Here is a 26,874-nt window from a genome sequence, read left to right as displayed (position 1 = left end):
CTTAATTCCTCGAAACTCATGACTAATCACGCTGTTCTGAAACTCCTATATAACCATTAACTAACATCCTCATGATAGTATCATAAATCTCGACGATTCCTCACTTCTATATTATATAACTCCGGTGAACATTTTCTTAGTTTTACTCCCTTCTTTCTTTTCTTTTTACCCTCGGCAAACGCAATTAACCATTCAACTCCTTATCACTTCTACCTAACTCTTTAGTGATCCCATTACCTTTTCATTGCTCCAAAACTCACATCTCACTATTTCATATCGATATCACCTCACTCTTTCTTACCATGGGTCCCTTCTCATCACTCCACTCACTCACACTTGCCACTAATTTGCCCATAGAATAACCGTTTAAAGTTCAAACAATTACATCTCCCTTTTTACATCTCTAGAAATCAAAATTCTCTCTTTTTTTTATACCGTTAATTGCCCAAGGAAATCACACATTAGTTTCGTCTCTCGATAACACAAATTCCAAAACTCAGTCACTATCTGCAAATCCACGTCGCGACATGTCTCCATTAAGTTCACTATATACCACTCTTCTCAATTCCTCTAAAACGAACTTTCACTATGTATATTCTTAACCCACACGACTCCTAACCATCCCCCTCCGTGATTCTTTACACATCTCAAGCTGCCACCATTTGCGTCCCTCATTTCAATCTTTTCATTCTCACGTTCCATAAACTCACATCATCCCTTGCCCACATTCATTTACTTTTACATTACTCAACATACAAACATATCACTCATCTCATCTCATAAAACATGCTCTATGTCTCAATAAACCATACCGATCTTCCTTTTCTTTTTCCACTATCTATCACAACACATATAACTCATGTCCTCCCACCGAACTCCTACTCATCATTGGTGCCACTCACTACACCATAAGCTTGGGTAACTTACGTATCAAGACCAACATACATGTAAAACAATGCATAAAGAAGCCAAATAACACCTTTGAATCAAACATAATATGCAACGAAGTCAAAGGATAGGCATATGACCCAAAACAGGGGTCACTAGATCGAGTACAGGCCACTCGATCGAGTAAGGGACTTACTCGATCGAGTAGGTGAAGGTCAGAAGAACGTAAAATAAATCACCAGGGCTACTCGAACGAGTACCAAGGCTACTCGATCGAGTACCCACGCATTTCTCAGCACTGTCCAGTTTTCGTAAAACAGCCATAACTCACTCGTTTCTTGGTCGTTTTGGGCATGTGACCTATCGTTAGAATCGTAAAAGGACAAGCTATCACCTCCAATTGGAATCACATCAAAATCATTTATGCATATCAAGTTATAACAGTTTAAAGACAACTTTGCTGTAATCAGACGACATAACTATTTGATTTTTACTTCCAAACAACTTAGACAACAACCAAGCAAACAAAACCAATCCAAAACTCATAAAGCAGTATTCCTAATCATATGTTACTATGTTCAAAACCCAAGCAACAACATTCATCATGCACATAGATTATTTAACTTGTCAATCACGATTTACCCACATGCTTTTATTTTATAACTTCACGTACACAATAACATAATATACGACATAAAATCCCTTATTCACATGTTACTAACATATAAAATCCATTACCCACATAAACATGTTCCACACATGAATTTCATATTCTTATGCAATTACTTACTTAATCTCTTCCAACCAATTCATCCATTACAGCTACATACTTCTTACAACATATACACATGAACAATAGTGGACAAGTACATAAACTTATCATACAACTCTATGCAAACAAAATATACGTATACAACACAACATTCCTATTCACATTATGAATCATCCATCCTGCAACATCATTATTCATCACATATTATCACATATGAACCACTTCCTTTTTCCACCACATTACTCATTATTCTCATACACTTTTCCAACAATTCAAAACAACATTGTAAACCAACTATCATGCTTTCAATCAATAACTTACGAAATCACATCATCACCATCTTTTCTACACATTCCCCATTCTCCACATACATACATCCACTGATTCATGCCACACATCACCATATAGGTACACAATGCACAAGATAAATACATAGCGATCCCGACTCATATCCCATGGTGACCGGTTCAAAATTGTAGGGCGAGTTCGCGACTTTAGGACGTCTCCCAAGTCTTTGCATTAGCTCCTACAACCTTTACCCCGGGTTCATTTTAATTGACTCCCTATATTCATTAGATTCATTGGTTACAGGTTTCAGGATCGTCGCTCTGATACCATTTGTAACACCCCCATACTCCAAGTGCCTTACCAGGACCACCCAGGTATAAGGATACTACCATCTCGGTTACCCGAGGCATGATAATCATAAGACAATAACGAAACAACATTTAAATAGTATAACTTTAGTGAAAGATTTACAATCCAAAACCAAAATACGGGTACAAGTTCTCAAACCAACTGTCTAATCAACTAAGTGCAAAGTTTATTAAACTACTAAGCTACAACGGAAGACTTCTATCATCAGACAGTGGCAATCCCAGCAATCCCATGTGACTCAACTCAAACCTGCTCAATTACTGCTCACCATCCCCGAATGGATCACCGCAGGTTTTACAAACAACAACACGGGGTCAGTACTAATCACACAGTTTATATATATCAACAATAAGATAAACAGATATCTCACACCGTCACACACACAATCACACCAGTCCCATTAATCTCAATCACCGACTGTCCACTGGACCAGCCCTGCCAGTGGGGGACCGCAGCCGAACCCACCAAATCCCCGCTCCTCATATTGAGCGATTTCCCTGTTCATTAATGTGCACATCCCCTTCCGTGGCGGGTTCCACGAAGGGCAAAACTAGGGCGTGAAGCCACTCCCGCAAGTGACTCCACTCAGCCGAGAACGCATCTCGAGAACCAGAGACAAACAATCACAATCACCCACCGTCACAATACAATTACTATATTATTCAATCAACCACAACACATCAACATCACATTATGGGACTAATACTGAGTAGGAAATCCTACCTGGAAAGCACAACAATCAGACGGTCTCAACAGCTGTATCAAAATGCCTCTTCTACAAATCCTCCTCCTTTCATACATACACATAATCACTACCAATCATTGTCTACAACAAAACCCCCAAATCCCCATATTAGGGTTTAACCAACTCAAAGGAAAAGCTATAAAAACAGTACATGGATCTTACCCTCGACGCAAGGATCACAAAGATACAAAGAAAGGTAGAATCCGACCTTCCAAGCTCCGGGATTTGCTAACAATGCGATTAAAGCGAAGAACGTACTTTGTTTTCTCTCTTGACAGTAATTAGGTTTTGAAAAAGTGTTTAAGAACAATGACGGAAGTAATATATACCTTAATCGCATAATTAACAAAACCCGAGAAATAACTCCCCGTAAACCGGCTACTCGATCGAGTAGCTAAGGTACTCGATCGAGTGCCCCCTTACTCGATCGAGTACCCACGTTACTCGATCGAGTACCCACGTTACTCGATCGAGTACCCAACAGGTCAGAAACTATTTTAAATCGCAACTCACCCTTACTCGACAGAGTAAGGCCTACTCGATAGAGTACCCAGAGACTCATAACTCCGTAGTATTACAATAGTAGTCATGGTCCATCGTAGGCACCGGTGTAGCCAGAGGCACATGCTCCGAAGAAGCCTCAAAGGAGGCTAGCTTTTCAGCTAGCCGAGTGGCGATAGCACCACAGCTCAAGTACCGGGAAGTGGCAGTAGCCATCAGAGCAAGGCTAGCGTAGACCATGGCAGGAGCATTAAAGACCACCTTCTCGGCCCGCTCCGGGTTCAAGTAAGACATCAGAAGCAACACCTCATGATTGTTCAGCTTGCTCATATCCGGCCTCTCATACAGGAGGTTTGACAAAGAACGGAGAAAGATCCTCAAGGTAACATGTTGAACATCATTAATCAACATGTTGCTTGAGGTGGGAGCTGGCTTATCGGTAAGACAAGGCATTAGGCGGCACACACCGCACTCAGAAGGAATATCAGTGATGGAATCCTTGGGAGGCTTGGCCAACCTAAGGTGAGAAGCGAAAAGGTCCATGGTCAGCAAGAAACTTGTGTTCATCAACCGAAACTCAACGGTTTGGGCAGCTGGGTCATAACTAAAGGAGCTCATAAACTCCAAGGTAAGAAAAGGGTAGGAATGTTTCCTCAGCCGGTACAACCCCTTAAATCCCAAAGTCTCAAATATGTGACGGACATCCGTCTCTATTCCCAAATCCTCCAAAAGTGTAGTATCCACACACCGAGTTGGCCTCATTTTGCGTTTTTGCAAAACCACAAAACGCTCTCTCTGTTTAAAATCTAGAAACACTACCGAAGGGTACTCCGGTACCGCGGGTACCACGGGTCAACTCCCTTCCCCAACCTCGGGTTGTGTAACCCTCCCCCGCTTACTCTGACGGGTCCCTAAGTTCAGTCTTGGCATCTGTTTCAGCATATGGTTTAAACAAACTTGTATTGGCATGTAAAGCACATAATTCACTCAATTGAACTTTGATGACTCAACTAGGTACACACTTTCACCAACAATTTCCCAATTTGATATATAATTTCAGTAACTCAGACAATATCTATAGTTGTGAAAAGCTTATCATGATAAACATGGTTTACTCAACCAATTCTGACATCCTAGCATGATTCAAATGCTACTCTATATACATACTTAATGACATGTGAGATAGTCGTACATACTCATAGAAAAGTAATTTAAAACATATCATCATCAACCTTCAATATTAGAAACAAATAACTCAATTAGACTTGTCAGACGGTCTCTACAGCTGTAACTATTTTGACATATTCACCATCAATTAACATCACCATTATCTTTTTTTTGGTGAAATGTAAGAATTCTCATTAAGCACAAACCAAGGATACAATGAAACATCATAAGTTATACTAGCTTACATCAAGATTTGTTCAAGCCATTGCCTATCACTACTCGTCTTAAGCCTACTCACTTGTCCTAACAATTTGATTTTCATCAAGGCTTTACATTGTAGAGCAAGAGTATCAGGACGTAACAGAACTCCTTCTAGCCTAGCAGCATTTCTTTGTTGCCATATAGCATAATAGCCACACATGATGGCAGCTACACAAATCAGTTTCTTAACAACAGGCCATTTCCTTCTTCCTAGCCAAATGATTGCATTCCCAGATGGAACAGGAATATGTAGCCAGCAGCACAGGGAGTTCAGGACAGCAAGAGCATATCTGCATTTCTGAAAGAGGTGTGAGGTAGTCTCCTGATCAGTACCACAAACACAACACAGGTCATCAGGACAGATACCAAGCTTATATAGACGATCTTTGGTGTTTAAGGCATTCTTCAGAATGAGCCAGTTTAGGAAAGAATGCTTAGGAAGTGCCCAATTACACCAAACAAGTTTAGCCCAGCCAACTTTTGGAGCCTTGTGACGAAGCCACTGATAGCCAGACTGCACACTATAACCTTTAACATCAGCAAGCCAAGTTCCATTCAGGAAACCAGTAGAGAGTACATCCCTGGTCCTACATATTGCCTTCCAATTGCCACTCAGATGGGACTTGGGAAGATATGTAGCCCAGGGACATCCTTTTAAGAATAGCAGATGCACCCATTTCACCCAAAGACTGTCTGGCTTGCTATAAATCCACCACACTAATTTACCAATAGAAGCAACATTCCATTGAAAACTATCTCGAATACCCAAACCTCCCTCCTGTTTGGGAGTACAAACCTGCTCCCATCCAACCAGAGGCACTCGACCATAAGTACTTGTCCCATCCCATAAGTAATTGCGACAAATACTATTAATTTTTTGAAGGACCCCTTTAGGAAGAAGAAAAATATTTGCCCAATATGTATAAAGAGAAGAGAGCACAGACTGAACTAAAGTTAATCTTCCAGCATAAGAGAGGTGCCTGGACCCAAACAGTCTGATCTTCTCAACAATTTTCTCCACAAGGACCTGACACTCCCTCTTCCCCAATTTCCCAGCAGTAATGGGAACACCAAGATATCTAAAAGGAAGCTTGCCCTCAACACACCCAGACTTGGCAAAAATTTGGTCTTTAACTCTTTTAGAAACCCCATTAAAGTAGATATTAGACTTGGACCTGTTCATCTCTAAGCCAGAAGCAGCAGAGAAAGAGGCAAAAGAACGCAGTAGCAGCATGATAGATTGAGAATCCCCTCTAGAGAAAAGCAGCAAATCATCTGCAAACATCACCATTATCATATTGAAGTTTAACCCTTACTTAAATACTTATATCCAACACCCAGTTTCAGATATAGAAAACGAATTTCAATTTGGGGCACTTTTAAGACGGAGTTTTAAGGCAACTTTTAGGGTGAAAATTACCAAAATTCAACTTTCAACATGGTATATACAACATGTAGTACTCAATTCCATCATCTAATCAATGTAAAACAACCAAAATAAATTTTTGGATTTTGTTACCCTAGAAAATTTCGGCCCCCAAATTGGCACTTTCTAGCCTATTTTACAGCAATTAATCACCAACATTCATAAAAGGAAAGCATATGAATCATATTACAACAATTTAAAGCAATAATTCGCCCATATGAATCGAAAATTTCAGATTACACTATCATTCTAACAAATTCAATGTAATAAAGCATATAGATAAGGAAGAAAATCATACCTTGATTAGATAAAGAAAGTAAAAGAACGAATTTAACAAGCAAATAACCCAACTAATCAACACCAACACTAGAAGAGAGGAGAGTTTTGTGAGAGATTTATGGCTAGGGTTCGAAATAAAGAAGAAAGAATAAGAAGAATAAGAGGGAATAAGGGTTTTAAGAAACCCGCAGAATCACTGTACAGTAACATACTCGATCGAGTGCCCTCTACTCGATCGAGTAGGTGCTATTTCGTCGAGTATCTGCAGAAAATTTCCACATCCCGACGTCATAGCTTCCTAACTAGATCGAGTGAGGTCTACTCGGTCTAGTAAGCACTCGCACTCGGTCAAGTATAGTTAAGTACTCGGTCAGAAATACGAAGTAAATTGAAGATTCCTGCAAAAACAATATCGCGTGTCGATTCCAAACTAGGTTCGGAATTCGCCACTAGTTATCATACCCATTCATGTATTACCATTATCACTCAAGCGTATCATACCGTCTCAACATATAAGGTTTATGTTTTATTACGCTACAACAATTTACTCAACTCGGCTTACCTGCTACCGAGTCATTCATAAGCATAATCACGTCATCATACCATACTTAAACTTATCTTACCACATTACTACCAAACTCATGTTCACCTCATCATGAAACATATAATTAACGATAAATCATTCTTTCATATGTCATATAAATGCATACACTACATAGCAAATTAAGGCCTGTCATGTTCCAATTCCAATATAAGCAAATTATTCTACATAAATCGATCATCACGCAGCGGAAAGTTTCAACCATTAATCAATGCATATACGCATTACTATATGCTATTTCTCATATCATAACTCAACACTTCTTCAACTATCATCATTATAGCTACGGTAGGAATTATAAACTCTTATAGGTTCGCTATTACTAGCAACTTAAAGTAAGCACCAACACGCTCATCTTTCATATTACAGCATATACTCCCGCACTTTCACGCATTTCTATTAAATAAACTCTTGTCACGTTTCTCATACTCATCGTACAAGCTCAATAATCATGCCAAATCTTCACTATACACAATCCAAACGCAACTACTATACCTATTTTGGCGTTAGCAAAGACTCGACCACCATGAATTCCGACACAATTAACATACACACGGACTCCACATTCACATACCCTGTTACTGGCTTAAGTGCCATGGGGCCAAGATTTTGAAATGAGGGCGCCTACTCACCCAAAATCTAGCATCAGCCGGGGCTCCCATCACACATACACCAGGTTCATTTTATTAGACTCGCTACGTTCATTAAGTTCATTTGTTACAGGTTCCAAAATCGTCGCTCTGATACCACTTTGTAACACCCCCATATTCTGAGGAGCCTTAACTAGGCCTTCCTTAGTATATAAGGGCGTTACCATCTCGGTTGCCCGAGGTAAGTAATGATCAAATGTCGATAAAAGAACATTTGTAGTTATATTACAAGCGACACAACCAACTTTAACAAAATAAAGGTACAACTCAATGGCTACACTTTATTACTATCAAAACTCGTGAAGACTCCTCCCTGCCCGGACTCCAGCTATCAACGACATCAACACCTGCTAAGATAGACTGCTCACCATAAGGGATCACGGCAGACACATAGACAAACAAGACAACCACACAAGGTCAGTACTGAGATAAGACATGACAATGTCAACAACACCTATCAACACAATACAAAATAATCAGTCTCACACACAATCACACTACTCCAATCAACCTCCGTCACCGACTGTCCACTGGACCAGCCCTGCCAGTGGGGGACCGCAGCCGTACCCACCAAATCCCCGCTCATCATACCGAGCGATAACCCTGTCCCATTAATGTGCACATCCCTCCTGTGGCGGGTTCCACAGGAGGCGAAACTAGGGCGTGAAGCCACTCCCGCAAGTGACTCTACTCAGCCGAGAACGCATCTCGAGAACCAGAGACAAACAATCACAATCATCAACCGACAAACTGCACGTACCAACCGACTACCGTATATACGCTGCCACACAAACACAATCACAATACAACAACAACGATACGACAATCGACACACTAGACTATCCACAGAAACTGAGTAGGCGAACCTACCTTTAAGCAACTGGAACCAATCCATGCCAACATACGACATATCCAGCAACCAAGCAACACCTATAACCATAACACAATCATCTATCACTACCAAGCAAACCCTAACTGCAAAGACAAGGATACGGATGATGGTGACGACATACCTATAAGGAGAAACCTGGCAAACGACCGCTACCCGACTCAAGTTACGCTCTCCTAAGGCACAAGAACCTTCAAGGGCTTCCATGGAGGTTTTATGGTGAAGGGAAGGGAAAGAGGCGACTAAAGGATTGAAGAAATGAGGCGGAAATGATTTGCGGATTTAACAAAACGCGATAATAAACCCTCGCTGAAAACCCGTTACTCGATCGAGTGTCTTGGCTACTCGATCGAGTGTCCCCTACTCGATCGAGTATCCGAGCTACTCGATCGATTAGCCTCTACTCTATCGAGTACCACGCATAACTCACTACCCAAGGTAACTTGGCACGCACTTCTAAGGACTATTACCGCACCCAAGGTCAGTCAACGCTGGTCAAAGGGTCTCTAAAAGGGCGGGTATTACACTGTTATTCCCGACGTACAAGGTCGAGCTAAATATGCAGAGATTAAGAACACTATGGCAGCATCCACGCCCCGTGCTCACATGGTGTCGGGTAAGTCACTCGATAATGATTCTTCTTCCTCGGCCCCACTCGACAAAATTGATCTTAACAACCTCAATCCTACCGAACTCGACGAAATCGAGAAACTATGGCAGGCTCACAAGAACTCATCGATGGACCGTCTGAATGGTAACGTGCCTCCTTCCTCTTCTTTTTCTTCTTGGATTATTGATACCGGTGCCTCTCATCACATGTCGGGCTGCCGGTCTTTGTTTAGTAATTTGCGTCCTATTAATAATTTATCAGTTGGGTTGCCTAATGGTACGTTAACTTTAGCCACTCACATGGGTGATATTCAATTTTCTAATCGTTTAATCCTACGTGATGTGTATTTTGCAGCACAATTAACTTGCAATTTAATATCAGTCTCCAGTTTGCTACTCGATAAATCGCTCACCATTCAATTTTCCCATAAACTCTGTCTTATACAGGACCGTTCCTCGAAGATGGTGATTGGCGCGGGTGAGCAAGTCGATGGGCTCTATGTTTTGACTGGGGTTCGACAAATCACACTACAAGCGAATTCCGTATCCGTTCCGAATAATAACAAAATTTGGCATCGGAGGTTGGGGCACCCCTCTTCCTCTATTTTACGTTTCCTTCCTGGTTTTAATTCTAGTTCTAAAACTATTTTTTCAAGTTCTCATTGTGACATTTGTCTTCGAGCTAAACAAACTCGTGAACATTTTCCTTTAAGTTCAAGTATTGCGGACGGTATTTTTGATTTGATACATTGTGATTTATGGGGCCCATACTCGGCTAATGCCTCATGTGGGTCACAATATTTTCTAACCATCGTTGACGATTTTTCCCGGTCCACATGGGTTTATTTGCTTCGACGGAAAAGTGACACTCGACAATTTCTATTAAATTTTTTCGCCATGATTGAACGACAATTCCACAAGAAAATTAAAATTTTACGCAGTGACAATGTCACCGAATTCACAACTCTCACTGATTTTTTCTTTGAAAACGGGATTATTTTTCAAACCTCCCAAGTTGACACCCCTCAACAAAATGGGAGAGTAGAACGCAAACATCGACATATTTTAAACGTAGCTCGGGCCCTCTTATTTCAAGCTAGTTTACCTATATCATTTTGGGGAGAGTGCATCCTAACCGCCGTATACCTTATTAATCGAACCCCATCCGCCATACATAAAGGTAAGACCCCTTATGAACTCCTCTTTCAAAAACCGCCTCCCATAGGCCATTTTTGAACCTTTGGTTGCCTTTGCTATGCACGAAACATCAACCGATCTAATAACAAGTTTGCCCCGAGAAGTAAGAAATGTATATTCATCGGGTACCCCTTTGGAAAGAAGGGATGGCGAGTTTACGACTTGGACACCGGCACTTACTTTTCCTCCCGTGATGTTGTATTTGTCGAGAATGAGTTCCCCTACCAAGCCTTACACATTAACGACCCTTCTCCCGACTCCACCTCTTTCCTTGATGACACAACACAATATCTCGATCCTCTCCTTCTTTTACCACCCACCTCCACCACCTCCAACGTGCACCCTCACGACCACACCACCACCGCTTCCACATCATCCACACACACCACGGCCTCCACGATAACTTCTACCGCCTCTCCCGTCCCTAACCCAAACACCACAGTCACGCCCTCTACCACAACCACGACGCAACAACCCGACACCCTCACCCACGAAGTCCAACCACCCGACCCTACCACTATGGGCAAAGGCAAACACACCAAGTTCCCGAACTCTCGCTTATCCGGCTTTGTACAACCCCCACGAAATCCCTCGACTCATGCTCTCCTCGCACCGGCATCATCTTCAGGTACGAAGTACCCAATTTCCCATTTTATTAGCTATGATAAATTTTCACCTACTCACAAATGTTTTCTAGCGGCCGTGACTAACAATCACGAGCCTAGCACTTTTCGTGAAGCCATGCAGGTCAAGGAATGGCGAGATGCTATGCAAAACGAAATTGACGCGCTCGAACGAAATAAAACCTGGACTCTCGAAGATCTTCCACCAAATAAGAAGGCTATCGGATCCAAATGGGTTTACAAAATCAAGTACAACGCCGATGGGTCCATTGAACGCTATAAAGCTCGCCTTGTGGTACTGGGTAATCGGCAGGTTGAAGGCATCGACTACAATGAAACTTTTGCTCCAACAGTAAAAATGGTGACGGTCCGAACTCTCCTTGCGGTAGCCGCCGCAAAGAATTGGGATCTCCATCAAATGGACGTACACAACGCATTCCTCCACGGTGATCTTAATGAAGAAGTATACATGAAACCTCCTCCCGGATTCTCTTCCAATACCGATGGTAAAGTATGCCGCTTACAAAAATCCCTATATGGTCTCCGACAAGCGCCGAGGTGTTGGTATGCAAAACTAGACTCTGCTCTTAAGTCTTACGGGTTCACTCAGTGTCCTTATGATCATTCGTTATTCTCCATTACGAAACCCGATACCGAAATTCATGTGCTGGTCTATGTCGACGATCTCGTCATTTGTGGCAACAACTCCTCCACGATCTCGCACTTCAAAAAATATTTGAGTGAGTGTTTTCACATGAAGGACTTGGGGCAACTTAAATACTTCTTGGGCCTTGAAATTTCATGAAATAAATCCGGCCTCTTTATATCTCAAAGAAAGTATGCCCTCGACATACTCGACGAAACAGGATTGCTTGGCTCGAAACCCACTACAATACCAATGGACCCCAACCATCAACTTACTCTCTCGACCTCTCCGTTGGTGAAGGATCCTCAACCTTATCGCCGGTTGGTAGGCCGGTTGGTTTATCTCACAATTACCCGACCCGAACTCCTTTACTCCGTTCACATTCTCGCTCAATTCATGCACGCACCACGACTCGATCATTGGCAAGCAGCTTTACAAGTGGTGCGGTATATCAAAAATCAGCCGGGTCAAGGTTTGTTATTCCCACGAGACACTACCTTATCATTGCATGCTTATTGCGACGCCGATTATGCAAGTTGTCCAACAAGTCGTCGTTCCTTGTCCACCTACATTGTGTTTCTCGGTGGGTCCCCAATCTCATGGAAAACCAAGAAGCAATCCACGGTTTCAAAATCATCCGCCAAAGCCGAATACCGTGCCATTGCATACTCGGTTTGTGAACTTAAGTGGCTCAAAGGTCTTCTCTCTTTTCTCGCTATCAAACACGACAAGCCCATCGATCTCTTTTGCGATAATCAATCTGCCCTACACATTGCCCGCAATCCCGTATTTCACGAAAGAACTAAACACATCGAGATCGACTGTCATTTCGTCCGCGATGAAATACTCAAAGGCACTATTCGTCCAGGTTACGTTCACACAAAGGCCCAATTGGCAGACATATTTACCAAAGCACTTGGACGCATACCGTTTGATACATTACTCTCCAAGTTGGGCGTTACATCTCTCCACGCGCCAACTTGAGGGGGGGTATTAGGCCAAACGGCTAGCTCACCTCCAACGGCTAGTCAATCTTCTATCAAGGCAATTATATTATTCATTGCCATATATATTGCAAATGTATATGTATATGTAGCATGTATATATAAACAGCATGATATGTAAATCAAAGCAACGAAGTTCAATACAATACAATTCATTCTCGTTTATCGCATTCCGAATTCTAACAGTACCGAACTCGACACATGTGATTAAGTTAGAAAAAACCTTTACCAGTTAATCTAAGTGCTCATGAGATTTTTATACTTTAGTTAATTGACAAAATTCATGAGATGTAGTTATCTTATATTACTCTATCACAAACGTATTATATAATGTTATAGAATAATAGAAGATAGAAACAAATCCATAGAAGGGATGTTTGGCAATACGACTACATATGTTTTTCAAAATTCAATTCGCATTGATTTTTTTGCTATAGATATTAACCGAAGTGTAGTTCATTTATATGGATATTTATACAAGATTGAACATGAAGGTAAATACACTAATAATATAAGGGCTCTTGACTAAATTACTCTTTATTCAAGCACACAAATTAGAATTTGTGACGGGCATATTCGTCGTAAGCTTGCGACGGGTCAAGTATTATCCATATAGGGTAGATAAGACAAAAGCAGAATGCCTAGGGACTAGCAATCTGTTTTGTCTTATTTACTCACATGAGTATTACTTGATCCGTCGCAAGCTTGTGACGGATATGTCTGTCACAAGGGAGAGTTGTTAAAGCAAGATGAGCAATTACCTGTCATGAGCAATAGCAAAATTGAAGTAGATTTTTTATATCCAAATTAGCATATGTAGTTTCGAGATTCCGATCCTACGAATATCATAAGAAACCAAATTGCCTGGAAATTACCATCTTTTGCTTGAAGAGTTTGCATGGTACTCAGAAACTACTCCTATTATTAAGTTCTAAAATATAATAAACCGTTTTTGCTCCTTTGACCTTTTTTTTTTCTTGCTTGCAATAATGTCGAATGTGTATTTGTGTACATATATAACCTACCCTATTTTATATGCCTCCACACACCATGTCTTGCTAGATATATCCCGAGAATATGGTATTATACTACGACTATCGTTTGTATACATGTATGTGTGTAGGTTTGTGAAGTTTTAATGAAAGAAAAGTATAGATGTCAGTTCAGGTCATAAACGAAACCAAGAACTACATTAAAATTGACGAGACAAAATCCAATCATTAAGCATGAACTTTGAAAATACACACCCTTAAAAGTTAAACACGATGTGATAATGATCTTCATAAACGAGGTCACAATGGGTTGGTAAGAGTCCCAATGGACAAAGTCATCTCTCGGAAAACGCAGGATTATGGGAAATTGGGTGATATATATGAAACAAGAAATATCTTACTAAAGTTAATATGAAGTATTAAAAATTTTACATGTCATAAGGTGATTTTAAATCGCATCAATCTGTAACGTGGAGTTTATTTCATGACTGATTGATTTAAAATACAATTGAGCGGATCAATTCCATTTTAGCTCAAGTTTATTAGGTTTGGCCAGAATGTTCATGCTAAATGGTTTTACTTTAAATTAACAATGAATCAATTATTGTCTTTAATATTTATATACAAAGTGACCAAAACACTGGTAAATAGTCGATGTAAAATACCTTTTTAACCAACAAACTCATGATACAAATTCAGAAACCATTGCTAGGATATAACCCGGGCAGCGCCCGGGCTTGAACACTAGTTAAATTTTAAAACAGGCTGCGCGAAGCGCGGGATACTACCTAGTGATAAAATAAAATTGTCAATAGGTCCAACATTCCTTATCCCGCATTGGTGAGGCTCTGAACTACCAAATTTGTTGCAGTTGCACTGTTGCACGAGTTACAATAGAAAGAAAACAATGATAGGGAATCAACTTTACCCATTAATTCTCGTGATGAGCAAATCAACATCACTGAGAAGTAATCGTCAATTAAAAAAAAGGGAAGTGTCAATCTGCTGATGATAAACCAAAATTGGCGAATGCTAACTAGCTTAAACAACTGTATTCTATCTACCATGAGCCGAGAGAGATAACACCAACATCGCGAATCATCCCACCAAAGGCTGATACTCAGGCACAATCGTCATGTCAATGATCCTTCACTTCCACACAATGTCACCCATAAACCTAAGAGCTGGGACTCCCCTTATCTCCACGTCGACTAATGGTGCTTGGATCAGTGTCAAGGGTGCCAGCTCAGGGTCACTCTGAATTATTTCCAGTGCACGCGACTGGTCCTGTAGAGATACAGTTTAACGAAACATTGCTGTTAAAGTCCACACTAATACGGAGCATTAACACACTATCTAAAGGAGTCCTGCATATAACAATGTACTCCGTAGTATTATACTCGCGTTGCTAACAGACTAAACAGATAGTTCTCAGAATCTCAGAAGATCGATAAAAAAAACTTCTGTCATTGTATTGACTACTTAAATTAATTTATTGCATCATAACTTCATCAGTCTTAAGTCTAAACCATATACACCACATTCTTTTCCCTGCTCTATCCTGATCAGAAGAAGAAGAGGCTAGTATTCATTCAAGGGAAGGCTCAAGCGGGACTATGATTTCGGTAATCGAGACCTGAGACAAGTGCGTCTTTGGCTCTATTGATAATGGAAAAAGGCCAAACAAATAAAGGGAACTGAAATATGCATTTGACATTATATTCCAGGGAATGCTTCTATTCATCATAAAAACCACTACTTCCACATAATGAATTGAAATATGCATTGAGCTAGACATCTTCTAAACCTCAAATAAAAGCTCATCCGCATTGTCCAAGCAGAATTTGAGGTCAAACCAAATGCACATATAATCAGGGAACATAGAACATAATATATACCTTCCTCTTCATTGCACAGAATTTGCAATCCGATGCTGATGGTGGTAAAAGTTGATTCACAATCAGCCTCCTGACAGGGACATTTTCCTTCTTCAGAGATGCGCAGAGTCTTGATGATTCATTTATAGCCATGACCTGGGTAGGAAAGAGTATTTTACTTGGAAATTGTTGGTAAATAATCCCAAGGTCCATATCAAGTACTACTTGCCAATAAGAGGTGATCAAATGCCCCAAGACCACCGACCGAACTCAATCCAGCTTTTTCTGGGTCAGTTGACATGAGTTATTTGATGAGTACTGCAGTTCGGTACATTTCAGTTTAACAACTACAGAGAAATTCAATTTAGAAGATTTTCAGCTACAATAACATGGCCTAAACATGTAGATCAAAAGTGGTCCCAATTGCTAAGTAAAGTTAATAAGCATTCTATATAGGTAGATGGCCTTGTTACCGTTGGGATGGTAACTATAACGAACTCGGTGGCTTCTGTATCTCGAAACAGCTCCCTTACTTTCACCATTCTCTCTTGTAGCCTCTTCAACTTGCCAGCCTGAGCACAAAGCAAAGCAGGTCGGTGTTTTTTTTATAAATAATACTAGTAAAAGATAAAGAAGATGGTGGCAATGGGAACACAGAAGGGCAAGCTTACAGCATCCTCCTGCTGATTCGGCTGTTCTGACCCAAAAACAGACTTAAGCGCCGATGTTGCTGATGCAATTTTCTGTCTGAGCTGCACATGTAAGGCTTAAAGCATCAACAAGTATAAAACTACACGCAAGAGGGAGAAAGGAGAGGTCGTCTGGCACAACCCAAGATCATGATATGGCATCGAACTAAGCTACTAATTTTTCAATGTAAAATAACCCCCATATGGTAATGAACATAGAAAAGCAAATTATGAAGATAAAGAGTCCCCAAAAGGGAATCGGAGAAAGGTAGTAATGTAAAACCATCATTTCTATTACAAAAGCCATTCTAAAAGATATGCCATTAGTTTTAAAAGGCACGAGACACGCCAAAGTGACAGAAACGTGGCAATCAGGCACAAGTTGCTAAGCGAAGGAGCATGCCTCGTGCACACTAGGCCCATTTTCAAATAAATTTGTACCTTCAACAAAAATATTGTGCAATAATGTCCTATTTAGGATTCTAAAGAGGGCTAACATGTAATATAGGGATAATGGGGTAAAGAGAATGGCAAAATAGAAGAATTAGAAGGAAAAACTTGGAATTTTCACAGCAGTGACACCACTTGATGCACCTTGTGCACCAGGCACCCTAACGTTTTAGGTAATGCTTCATTGAGCCTTGAACTTGAGTGAAACCGAAGCATTTTTAAAGTTAGTGTACACGACTTGTGCTGAAGCGTTTTTAAATTAAGCCTTCATTATATCAGAGATCTTCGCAACAGGTTGTTTTATATCAAACTACCACAACATTTTCTGCTAAGTGGGCAAAACCCTGTTGCCCTCGGTACCACAACACAATATGGTCTTCCTTCCACATCTTTAGCCATCCTCAACACAACCAGCAATAGGTCCTTGGGTCCTCGCTCACTGAAAAGTAGCTATCCTTCTTAAAGGAGTTGTCATCCACCTGTAAACTCACCACAAACCCTTGCCAGCTTAGATGTATACATTCTCTTTTCCAGTGAAACCAACAGACTAGCTTTTAGTCACAACAATGACAAGTTGAAGCTTTTATTCATACACCTTTAGAGAAGGCAATGTACTCCTATGACCCTGGATCACCAACTAATCTCATTTTACAGTATTGGGTCTGGTGCCTCATTCTCACCGACAATCACCTCACTCAGCACATTTTGCAGGAGTTTACCCAATACTCTGCATATTATGCCTTCGCTCATAATTCTCTCCAGTTAGCAGACCCGCCACATAACAAACTTTTCTGCGTGCCTTTGCATAAAAATTTGAAGAAAAACAAGATGTTTAAAGCAAAACTTGCAGATCAGCAGTGCAGCACAACAGTATAAGTCATTGGAGTTTCATTATCAGATACAACTCAGGCACTTGAGATCTTTTATGCCCTCACTTACTGTTTCCCTTGAAAAAGAGCTTGTTGAAACCCACAGTTCATAAGCCATCACGAGGGAGCTATCGAGTGTGGTCAAAAGAGCATAAACACATGTGTCAGCATGTGTGTCAATGCACTCTGCTGCTGGAATATGCATCAGAATCTACCATTCTACCCCAAATAGAGAAAGGTAATGCTACCTTCAATCCACTCCACAATTCCCAAAACACAAAATGTGTGGGGAATTTTGAAGTATGGGAACCTTGGTCCATATTGGAAGGAAGTATAAGAAACCTACCTCCAAGGTTGGATACGGATTTGACTCATGCGAGAATGCCGTTGAATCACATTCTTGTCAAGTTGTCTCTAGACTATAAAAAAGAAGAAAGAGAACGAGTTGATCCCTCCCGTCCACTGTGCTATTGTTGTGAGCTAATCAAATCCATTGATAGCATACGCCCATTTTTCTGGTAGTTGAAGAATCCACCATTTTGGAGATCTTGAGGGACAGATAAAAGATATTACCTTCAACCAGCAATTCTTGTTTCCATTATATTCTAGCTTTACAGTTCTTGTTCTATTATATTATAGCTATATAGTTCTTGTTTCCTTTACATTATTCTAATCTACAGATAAGGTGCCCAGAAACTACTAAAACATCATCCCAAACACAATGACCAAGTTTCTTTCTTAAATGTTGTGAGCCTTATTCCAGTCAAATGGGGATTGCGAAATAAAACCTTCTTTCAGCTCGTAAAACAAATGGACATTAACAATACAGAGTAGAGTGTATCACCCTGATGAGCCTTTCTCAAGCAACTACAAGTTGATGTTTAGTGGTAGAAGAAGAATACCTTTAAAATCTTTCCGATGGAGGCTTCCAAAAAATCAGGCAATGACAAGAGCCGCAATGTATGACCCTGTTGACAGAACCCACTGAAGTTTCGTTAAAAGACAACATGCAACATAAAGACCATTCCTATTCTTATTTAAATGTGCAGCTTGATTTTTCAGTGAGGGTTACTTTTTGAAGCATTTAACTCAAGAATCTGTCATGAGACCATTTGGGGGAAGAATAATTTATACTCCCTCTGTCCCGGTCATTTGTTGTCCTTTTCCATATTGGGGTGTCTCAGTGAGTTGTTGTCCTTTCTATTTTAAGAATGAACTTGATGAGCAATTTGATCATTCACACCCAATTTATTCCACTTGTCATTTAGTAAATGGCCCATTTCTCTTTCCTTGTTCTTTGTGCCAAAACCAAAGGACAACAAATGACCGGGACGGAGGGAGTAATTTTCTGCAATAAGCTGTATTACGATCTCAAGAAACAAAATTATTAGAACCTTCATAATTATCCTTCACAATCATGATTCATGACATTGCTTTGACATTGTGACTTGTTTTCAATGCTCTAGTACAACTTAAATGACGGATTACTTTCTCACCGTTGGTGCAGTATCGAATACAATTCTAGTGAACATGCGGTATTCTTCTGACTCCAAAAATTGCATCACCTGTTAAGGAGGTTTAGTAAGACCACATCAATAATGAATTTGAAAAAATATTGAGAGTCAGCCATCTTGTGCGAGTAAACCACAGACAAAGGTGGGGGTAACTGGTACGGAAAACAGACCTTAGCAATTGCAATAGCTTCATCTAGCCCAGGTGGTGGTGAGTCCAAAAGCTCCCCGAGCTTCAACTCTCCAATCTTTGTTGAAGAGAAAAAAAAAACCGGAAATTAGATGATAAAACTGAGCAGGATATTCAATATCCCTCTACGGGTATATGTTCAACTTTTTCCACCATGAGGACATGAGAGAAAAAGATCAAGGGAAGGGAGGAAAAGGCGAGAGATGACATTTCAAGAGAAGGTGAAAGCTTTACCTGATCTGCTATCATTCCAAGGCCCATGCCGTCCATAAAATCTTTCACACCACTTCCTCCTTTGGTGGCACTGCGGTATTCTTCCCTGGCCTTTTCTGGGTTAATCTGTCATAATTCTACCATTTGTATTTCAAGGAGAATAGAGTGCTAAAATTTAGCTAAGTTTCAAAAATACGAGGACAACATTTGGAAATCAATGATGAATAAATACCTCAAGAGCAAATAATGGGGTGTCTAACCCTTGGACAGCCACTAAATTTCCTCCAGTCAGATCCTACACGGTATAAATAAGCACATATTGAAATCCTTAAATTTGCAAAAAGAAAGCAGAGAAGTTTTTAAAAATTGATGATATATGTAAATCCGTTTTGGGAAACCTGTGAGAAAGAGTCGCTAAGTGAATGGGCTGGGTCAGTTGAAACCACTAAAGTAGGATGGCCACTGGTTGCAAACTTGACAGCCAAGGATGCAGCACAGCTTGTTTTGCCAACACCCCCTTTCCCTCCAAGCATATAATACTTCCTTTTGGTCCCGACCACCATTTTATCAAAGCCATCCGCAACTTCAACAGGAACAACTGCCGACCTTACTGCCAAAATTAAACATCCCAGTAAGACACGATACACATATTTATGAATCTCATCTCGTATGTTGTTCATTCTATACCCGGACTCGTGTTTAAGTATCCCTCCATAATATATAGCGTCAGATGAACCCAATTCAAATACTCCCTCCGTCCCGGTCAATTGTTGTTCTTTGGTTTTGGGGGCCAATTACTAAATGACAAATGGAATAAATTGAGTGTGAATGATCAAATTGCTCTTCAAGTTCATTCTTAAAATATAAAGGACAACAATTGACTGAGATACCTCAATATGGAAAAGGACAACAAATGACCGGGACAGAGGGAGTAGTTGTTAGCACAAAATTTATCTCTGAGTCATTCATAAAGCTAAGTGTATGTTGATATAACAAGCAATTACTACCCAATCACTCACCAACAAAATCATTAAAAATCTATAAAATTGAAAGAATAAAACAAAAAGATGCGAAAATAGAGACCTTGAAAAGAAAATTGGCGAGGTGATTTACGGGATTGAAGAGGAGACAGGTTGATGTTGTTGTTGAAGCAAAAGGTAGAGTTGAATTTGAGAAGAGGAATAGGGAGTGCCAAACTGCGAGGTTTAGGAGAGCAGTGATGAAGTCCAACAAAAGACATGGACGAAGCAACCGAGCGTACTAGACTTCCTGCCATTTTTTGCAAATCAACAATCAAGGAATGAATGGGTGAGGGTTTTACAAATTTCTCTTTTTTATGTCACTTTGCGCTTCCCACTTTACCCGGCCAACTACTTCAACACCAATTCCTTGAGTTACTTCTAGTCTACAGATAAAAGTGGCCACGCGGGCCTTTGGGTAGGCACGCCCCAGCACAGCTCGTGGCCTATTTTAATACGACACAAGATTAATAGGGCTTAGCACGGCACGCCAAGCCATAGGCCGTGCCTAGCCGAAGTTGAAAAAAAAAAAAAAGGCCGTGGGTCGTGATTTATTTCACTGGCTCGACACGCCATGGCCGCGGGCCCTGATTTATATTTCACTGGCTCGACACGTCACGACATGAAACCCACATCCATGAACCTGGGTCGTGCCATTGCCATTTTTTTCTCCTAGAACGGTGGGCCTGCACAAGGCATGATTAGCCAAGGCCATCGTGCCTTGAAGCATGCCAGTAAGTCAGCCCACTGTGGCAACCCGTGTGTTTGGCAGTGGCTCGTGTTGTGTTGGACGGTGCCAAATCTGTGACGTGCCAAAATGAGTCATGCGTTGTGCTGGGCCGTGCCAACTTCCATCTCTACTCGACTCAATTATCATTGGATATCTCTAGGTCTGTATTTCAGGATGCTTCTCTCGTTCCGATCAATTCTATACGCTATTCACACAGAGTTAGGATATGGAAATAACCTGTTTTAAAAAGTAAAAAACGAAAAAAGAATTTACACGTGTGAAATTTTGTCGATGTGTACATAATTGCTCGGGGTAAAGGGAGTAGACTTTTACAAATAAAAATCTTTTTAGAAAATTAATATAGGAATACCGATTATTCTAGGCTAATCCTTACAAGATAATTTATTTTTTAAAAAAAATGTAGAGGTGGTTCAAAAAATTAATAGAGACATATCAACCTTATTACAACTTCACAAGTGAAATACGGAGTAAGTTTTATGTTGAGTATATGTAATCGTCTTTCATGATACTATAGATTTTTTTTTTTTTTTTTTTTTTTTTTTTTGACAATCGGGTTATCGAGTTCTACATCTTAATAGCGCGCTTAGCTAACCTATGAGCGGCTTTATTACAAATTCTAGGAACATAAGCAAAAGAAATACAATGAAAATTTGCGGCTAGATCAGAGATGTCGTCAATAGTATTCCTAGTCCAATGTTTGAGTTGGGAATACTTCAGGACTTGAGTAAGAATCTGCAGACAATCAGAGAAGATGTTAATATGAAGGATGTTGCGAGAGAGTGCCCACTTCAAGGCCTCCCTGATTGCCAAAGCTTCCGCCTGCTCAGCATTCTCAGCACTTCCCTTGATACAAAATTCAGACACAACTTTATAATCTAACATGATACACCCACCAAACCCAGCAGCAAGCTCCTTAGACCACGCAGCATCAACACATGTACACTCATAACATAACTTATGAAAGTTAACACTGTAATATTTTCAGTACAATTATTTAGGTCCACAAATTTTCATGATTTTTTTTAAAAAGACCTGTCATAATCAATTAAATTATTAAAATAAGAGCAATCAGGAGAGAGGGTTTTAAGAGGGCTTTTTGAAAAGACTGTTACAACTTACAAGCAAGATTTGCTGGTGGTTTTTTGATACACAAAATCTCATTGAAGACGGGCGATATCCGTCATAAGCTTGTGACGGATACCGTTTTCTCTCACAAAATACCCATTGAGAGGTGAGTGGGAAGCACATGGGGGTGTCCCACCTTGTCCCCTCTCCCTTTTTGTGAGAGGTCACAAGCAAGACTAACGGCTGATGATAATAGATATTCAATTGCTTTATAAATTTATTGTTATTAATTTACTTTAAGTATTACTACTGGTTATTTGGTGGTATCTAATTATCATGGCTATTATTTTATCATCAACATTATACTAATCAATATATATATATATATATATATATATATATATATATATATATATATATATAGAGTAAGGATCTAATGAGTCCCTTACCTCATTTGAGTCCTTAAGTCCTTATAAGGACCCTTAGATGGACAACATCTATGGTGGAGATTTTTTACAAAATGTAGGGCAAAAAAAAAAAGGGAAAAGCTTGGCTATGAGAGAGGACAACAATTCCTGCAAATTGTCCTTACCAATGATAATTTCCTGCGGACAAAACCATATATCCTTTGTACTATGTTTCCACTTCCCACATTCTTCCTTACTGAACACACTTAATTCCAACCTTTTTCTTTCTTTCTTCTCTCTAAAACTGGCTGCTTTCATCTCCAAACGAAGCTAAAGTTCTCTCTAAATCCTCCAAATTAGCGTAAACATGCAAATAATAGATGGAATCAATGGTATTTCTTCATTTTATTCATTGTTTTCAGTCACATTTTCATATTTTTCAGTTGAATAGGACGCATTTTTACATTTTTCCATTTTGCAGTCAGCTAAAGTTCTCTCTAAATCCAACAGTTTTGCATTTTTGCATGTCATCGAATTTGTTCATTCTTGTTTTAATTATTTGTTACTGGGTTTGAAATGAAGATTGTTAGAATTATATATTCAAGCTGGGTTTTCATTAATTTGAGTTTGGATTAGCATGAACGCATTCTGACAACATTTACATGAACATTTTAGCTATAGTTTTACATTTACACTTTTTATTGATATATTTTATATGTGAATTAGCATTCTGACAACATTTACACTTTTATTGACATTTACACTTTTAAAGCCTCACATTTACACTGAATTACTGCTCACGTTTACACTTTCCCTGTACTTTTAAATTTACACTTTTTTTATTGTTATAGTCACCTTTGCATTTTAATTGTTATATTTTTTATGTGAGTTAGCATTCTGACAACATTTACACTTTTGTTGACATTTACACTTTTAAAGCCTCACATTTACACTGCATTCCTGCTCACCTTTGCATTTTAATTGTTATATTTTTATGTGAGTTAGCATTCTGACAACATTTACACTTTTGTTGAGATTTACACTTTTAAAGCGTCACATTTACACTGTATTCCTGCTCATGTTTACACTTTTGGTGTTCTTTTACACTTTTGATGACATTTACACTTTCAGACTTCGTTTGTTGACATTTACACTTTTAAAGCCATCACATTTACACTTCGTTTCTGCTACACATTTACACTTCGCTTCTGCTACACATTCTGAAAACATTTACACTTTTCTTGACATTTACACTTATAAAGCATCACATTTACACTGCATTTCTGCTGACATTTACACTTTTGCTGACATTTACACTTTCAGAACATCACACTTACACTTCGTTTCTACTGACATTTACACTTACACTTTTGGATGTTTACTTTTACTATAGTTTTGACATTTACACTTCTGATGACATTTACACTTTTAGAACAGCACATTTACACTTCATATCTGAGGACATTTAAATTTACACTTACACTCTGTGCACATTTGCAGACTTGGTAAAACAGAATGGGGTTCAACCCGTGCAGGGAGAGCGTGTGTAAGGAGGTGGAGAAGAGGTTTACACCGTACATCGGCCAGGAGTTTGGGGGGTTGAGGATGCGGTGACTTTTTATAAGATATACGCCATTGCTTGTGGGTTTGATGTACGTAGGTACACAAAAAAAAATGGCGTGGCGGTGAGATCAAGTCAAAGCTCGTCGTGCCCCGTGCAATCGAGAAGGTTTCGCTCGAAGACGCCCGAAAAGATCGGGATGACGGATGGATGGGCGAAGTCACAGAGGATATTCAGGGTCACTAGAGTGGGGTGTAAAGCGAGGATACGACTACATATGAAGAATGGTCTTTTATTAATTGACCGGTTCCACGAGGGTCACAATCACGAGCTTATCTCACTTAAGGACAGAGAGTTCCAGAAATTGTCGCGAAACATAACAGATTATCACAAGATGATAATCGTTTCAAACTCAAGGGTTTGTAATACATAATCAGTCTCTATACTAAATAAATTATTCCATTAATGTTATATTTATATGACGTATCTATTAATGATTGATTGGCAGCTGAAGATAGGAGCAACACAAACATACAGAATCTGCAAAGAACAAGTGAATGGATACGAAAACATTGGAGCAACCTTAAATGATTTTAAGAACTTCCATAGGGATGTTAAATGTTTCATTCACGAACGGGATGGTCAGTTGTTTGTTGACCATTTCAAGGAAATGACTGAAACAAGAATAGGTTTCTACTTTGACTATGACCTTAACGATGATGGCAGCCTACGTAGGGCCATATGGGCGGACGATACCGCCCGAGATAATTACAAAATTTTTGGTGATGCGGTGTCATTCGACCCAACTTACTCCACCAATAAGTATTCTATGGTGTTCACACCATTCACAGGTGTTGACCACCATAAACGATCTGTGACGTTCTGTGGGGCTCTAATTGCAAGGGAAGATTATGAGTCGTTTAATTGGGTTTTCAGCCGGTTTTTACAAGCAATGGGGGGTAAGGAACCCGAGTACATTATTACAGATCAGGACCCAGGTATAATCAAATCTGTCCCTCTTGTTTTCAAGACAGCGCGCCATCGGTTCTGTATGTGGCATATAATGAACAAAATGCCAAGTAAGTTTGGCGTCTTGAGAAGCGATTATAATGAGTTCATGTGTAAAATTAATGACATTATATGGGACGATGAGCTTGAGGCAGCAGAATTTGATGGTATCTGGGAGCAAATAATTCAAGATCATGGTGTTGGCGTAACTGATTGGTTTGCAGATACATATGCTATAAGGGGACAGTGGGTGATGGCGCATTGCAGAGACTTGAGGATGGCGTCGATTATGAGGACAACTCAAAGATCAGAGAGCGAAAATAGCTTTTTCAAGAGGTTTGAGCACAAGTCAGGAACATTGGTTGAGTTTTGGATGCGTTTTGAGAGCGCTATGGACCAACAAAGACATACACAGAAGCAGCTTGACAACATGGATAAGCACTCGTCAACAACGGCGTCAACACATCTGGCATTAGAAATTCATGCTGCAAAGGTGTACACCTATACAGCTTTCAACACATTCAAACAAGAAGCCATCTTCTCAATTGATACATGTAGAACAGGAGGTTTCACTGAGAGAGGCGAGCTAGAGGTAACTATTGTCAAAGATTCAACCAGAAAGAAGAATTTTGAAGTTGTGTACAGTCCAGGTAGTTTACACTTCCTATGACATTTACACTTTCTGTTTTTATCTCATTTAAATTCCTATAACTTAACATTTAAACTTCTAATAACTTAACATTTACAATTTTTATTAGTATACATTTACACTTCTAATAACTTAACATTTACACTTTACAATTGATGACATTTACACTTTACATCATATGACATTTACACTTCCTATTAGTTTACATTTACACTTATAATTACTTAGCATTTACACTTTACAATTGATGACATTTACACTTTTCCACTTATTGACATTTACACTACATTTCATGACATTTACACTTTACATCATATGACATTTACACATGTAAATCCCCTATATTTTAACATTTACACTTCTAGTACCTTAACATTTACACTTCCTATTAGTTTGCATATACACTTCTAATAACTTAACATTTACACTTTACAATTGATGACATTTACACTTTACATCATATGACATTTACACATGTAAATCCCCTATAACTTAACATTTACACTTCTAGTATCTTAACATTTACACTTCCTATTAGTTTACATTTACACTTATAATTACTTAGCATTTACACTTTACAATTGATGACATTTACACTTTAGATCATTACATTTACACTTCTGATACCTTCACATTTACACTTCCTATACCTTAACATTTACACTTTTCCACTTATTGACATTTACACTACATTTCATGACATTTACA

The 26,874-nt window shown here is 39.5% G+C and overlaps 3 protein-coding genes across 3 annotated transcripts; 1 reads left to right on the top strand and 2 right to left on the bottom strand.

Moving 5' to 3' along the window:
* Nucleotides 1–14,744: 14,744 nt before the first annotated feature.
* Nucleotides 14,745–21,081, bottom strand: LOC141586781 (ATPase GET3B-like). The gene is made up of 11 exons (XM_074408118.1): nt 20,790–21,081; nt 20,105–20,316; nt 19,939–20,001; nt 19,728–19,832; nt 19,477–19,551; nt 19,289–19,357; nt 18,695–18,760; nt 16,456–16,536; nt 16,258–16,356; nt 15,806–15,940; nt 14,745–15,194 (listed from the first exon to the last, which is right to left on the bottom strand). Exons 1-11 carry the CDS (start codon nt 20,980–20,982, stop codon nt 15,057–15,059), a joined length of 1,236 nt encoding a protein of 411 aa, XP_074264219.1. The 5' UTR covers nt 20,983–21,081; the 3' UTR covers nt 14,745–15,056.
* A 959-nt stretch (nt 21,082–22,040) lies between these two features.
* LOC141588037 (uncharacterized) lies at nt 22,041–24,584 on the bottom strand. Its single transcript, XM_074409495.1, has 2 exons — nt 24,580–24,584; nt 22,041–22,446 (listed from the first exon to the last, which is right to left on the bottom strand). Exons 1-2 carry the CDS (start codon nt 24,582–24,584, stop codon nt 22,041–22,043), a joined length of 411 nt encoding a protein of 136 aa, XP_074265596.1.
* Nucleotides 24,585–24,708: 124 nt separating this feature from the next.
* On the top strand, nt 24,709–26,187 carry LOC141588036 (protein FAR-RED IMPAIRED RESPONSE 1-like). Its single transcript, XM_074409494.1, has 3 exons — nt 24,709–24,927; nt 25,018–25,767; nt 25,903–26,187. The coding sequence occupies exons 1-3, from the start codon at nt 24,709–24,711 to the stop codon at nt 26,185–26,187; spliced, it is 1,254 nt and encodes a 417-aa protein (XP_074265595.1).
* The last annotated feature ends 687 nt before the right edge of the window (nt 26,188–26,874 follow it).

The sequence above is a fragment of the Silene latifolia genome, chromosome 6 (assembly GCF_048544455.1).
Source record: "Silene latifolia isolate original U9 population chromosome 6, ASM4854445v1, whole genome shotgun sequence".
Lineage (NCBI taxonomy): Eukaryota > Viridiplantae > Streptophyta > Magnoliopsida > Caryophyllales > Caryophyllaceae > Silene > Silene latifolia.
This window is presented reverse-complemented; position numbering and strand designations above follow the sequence as displayed.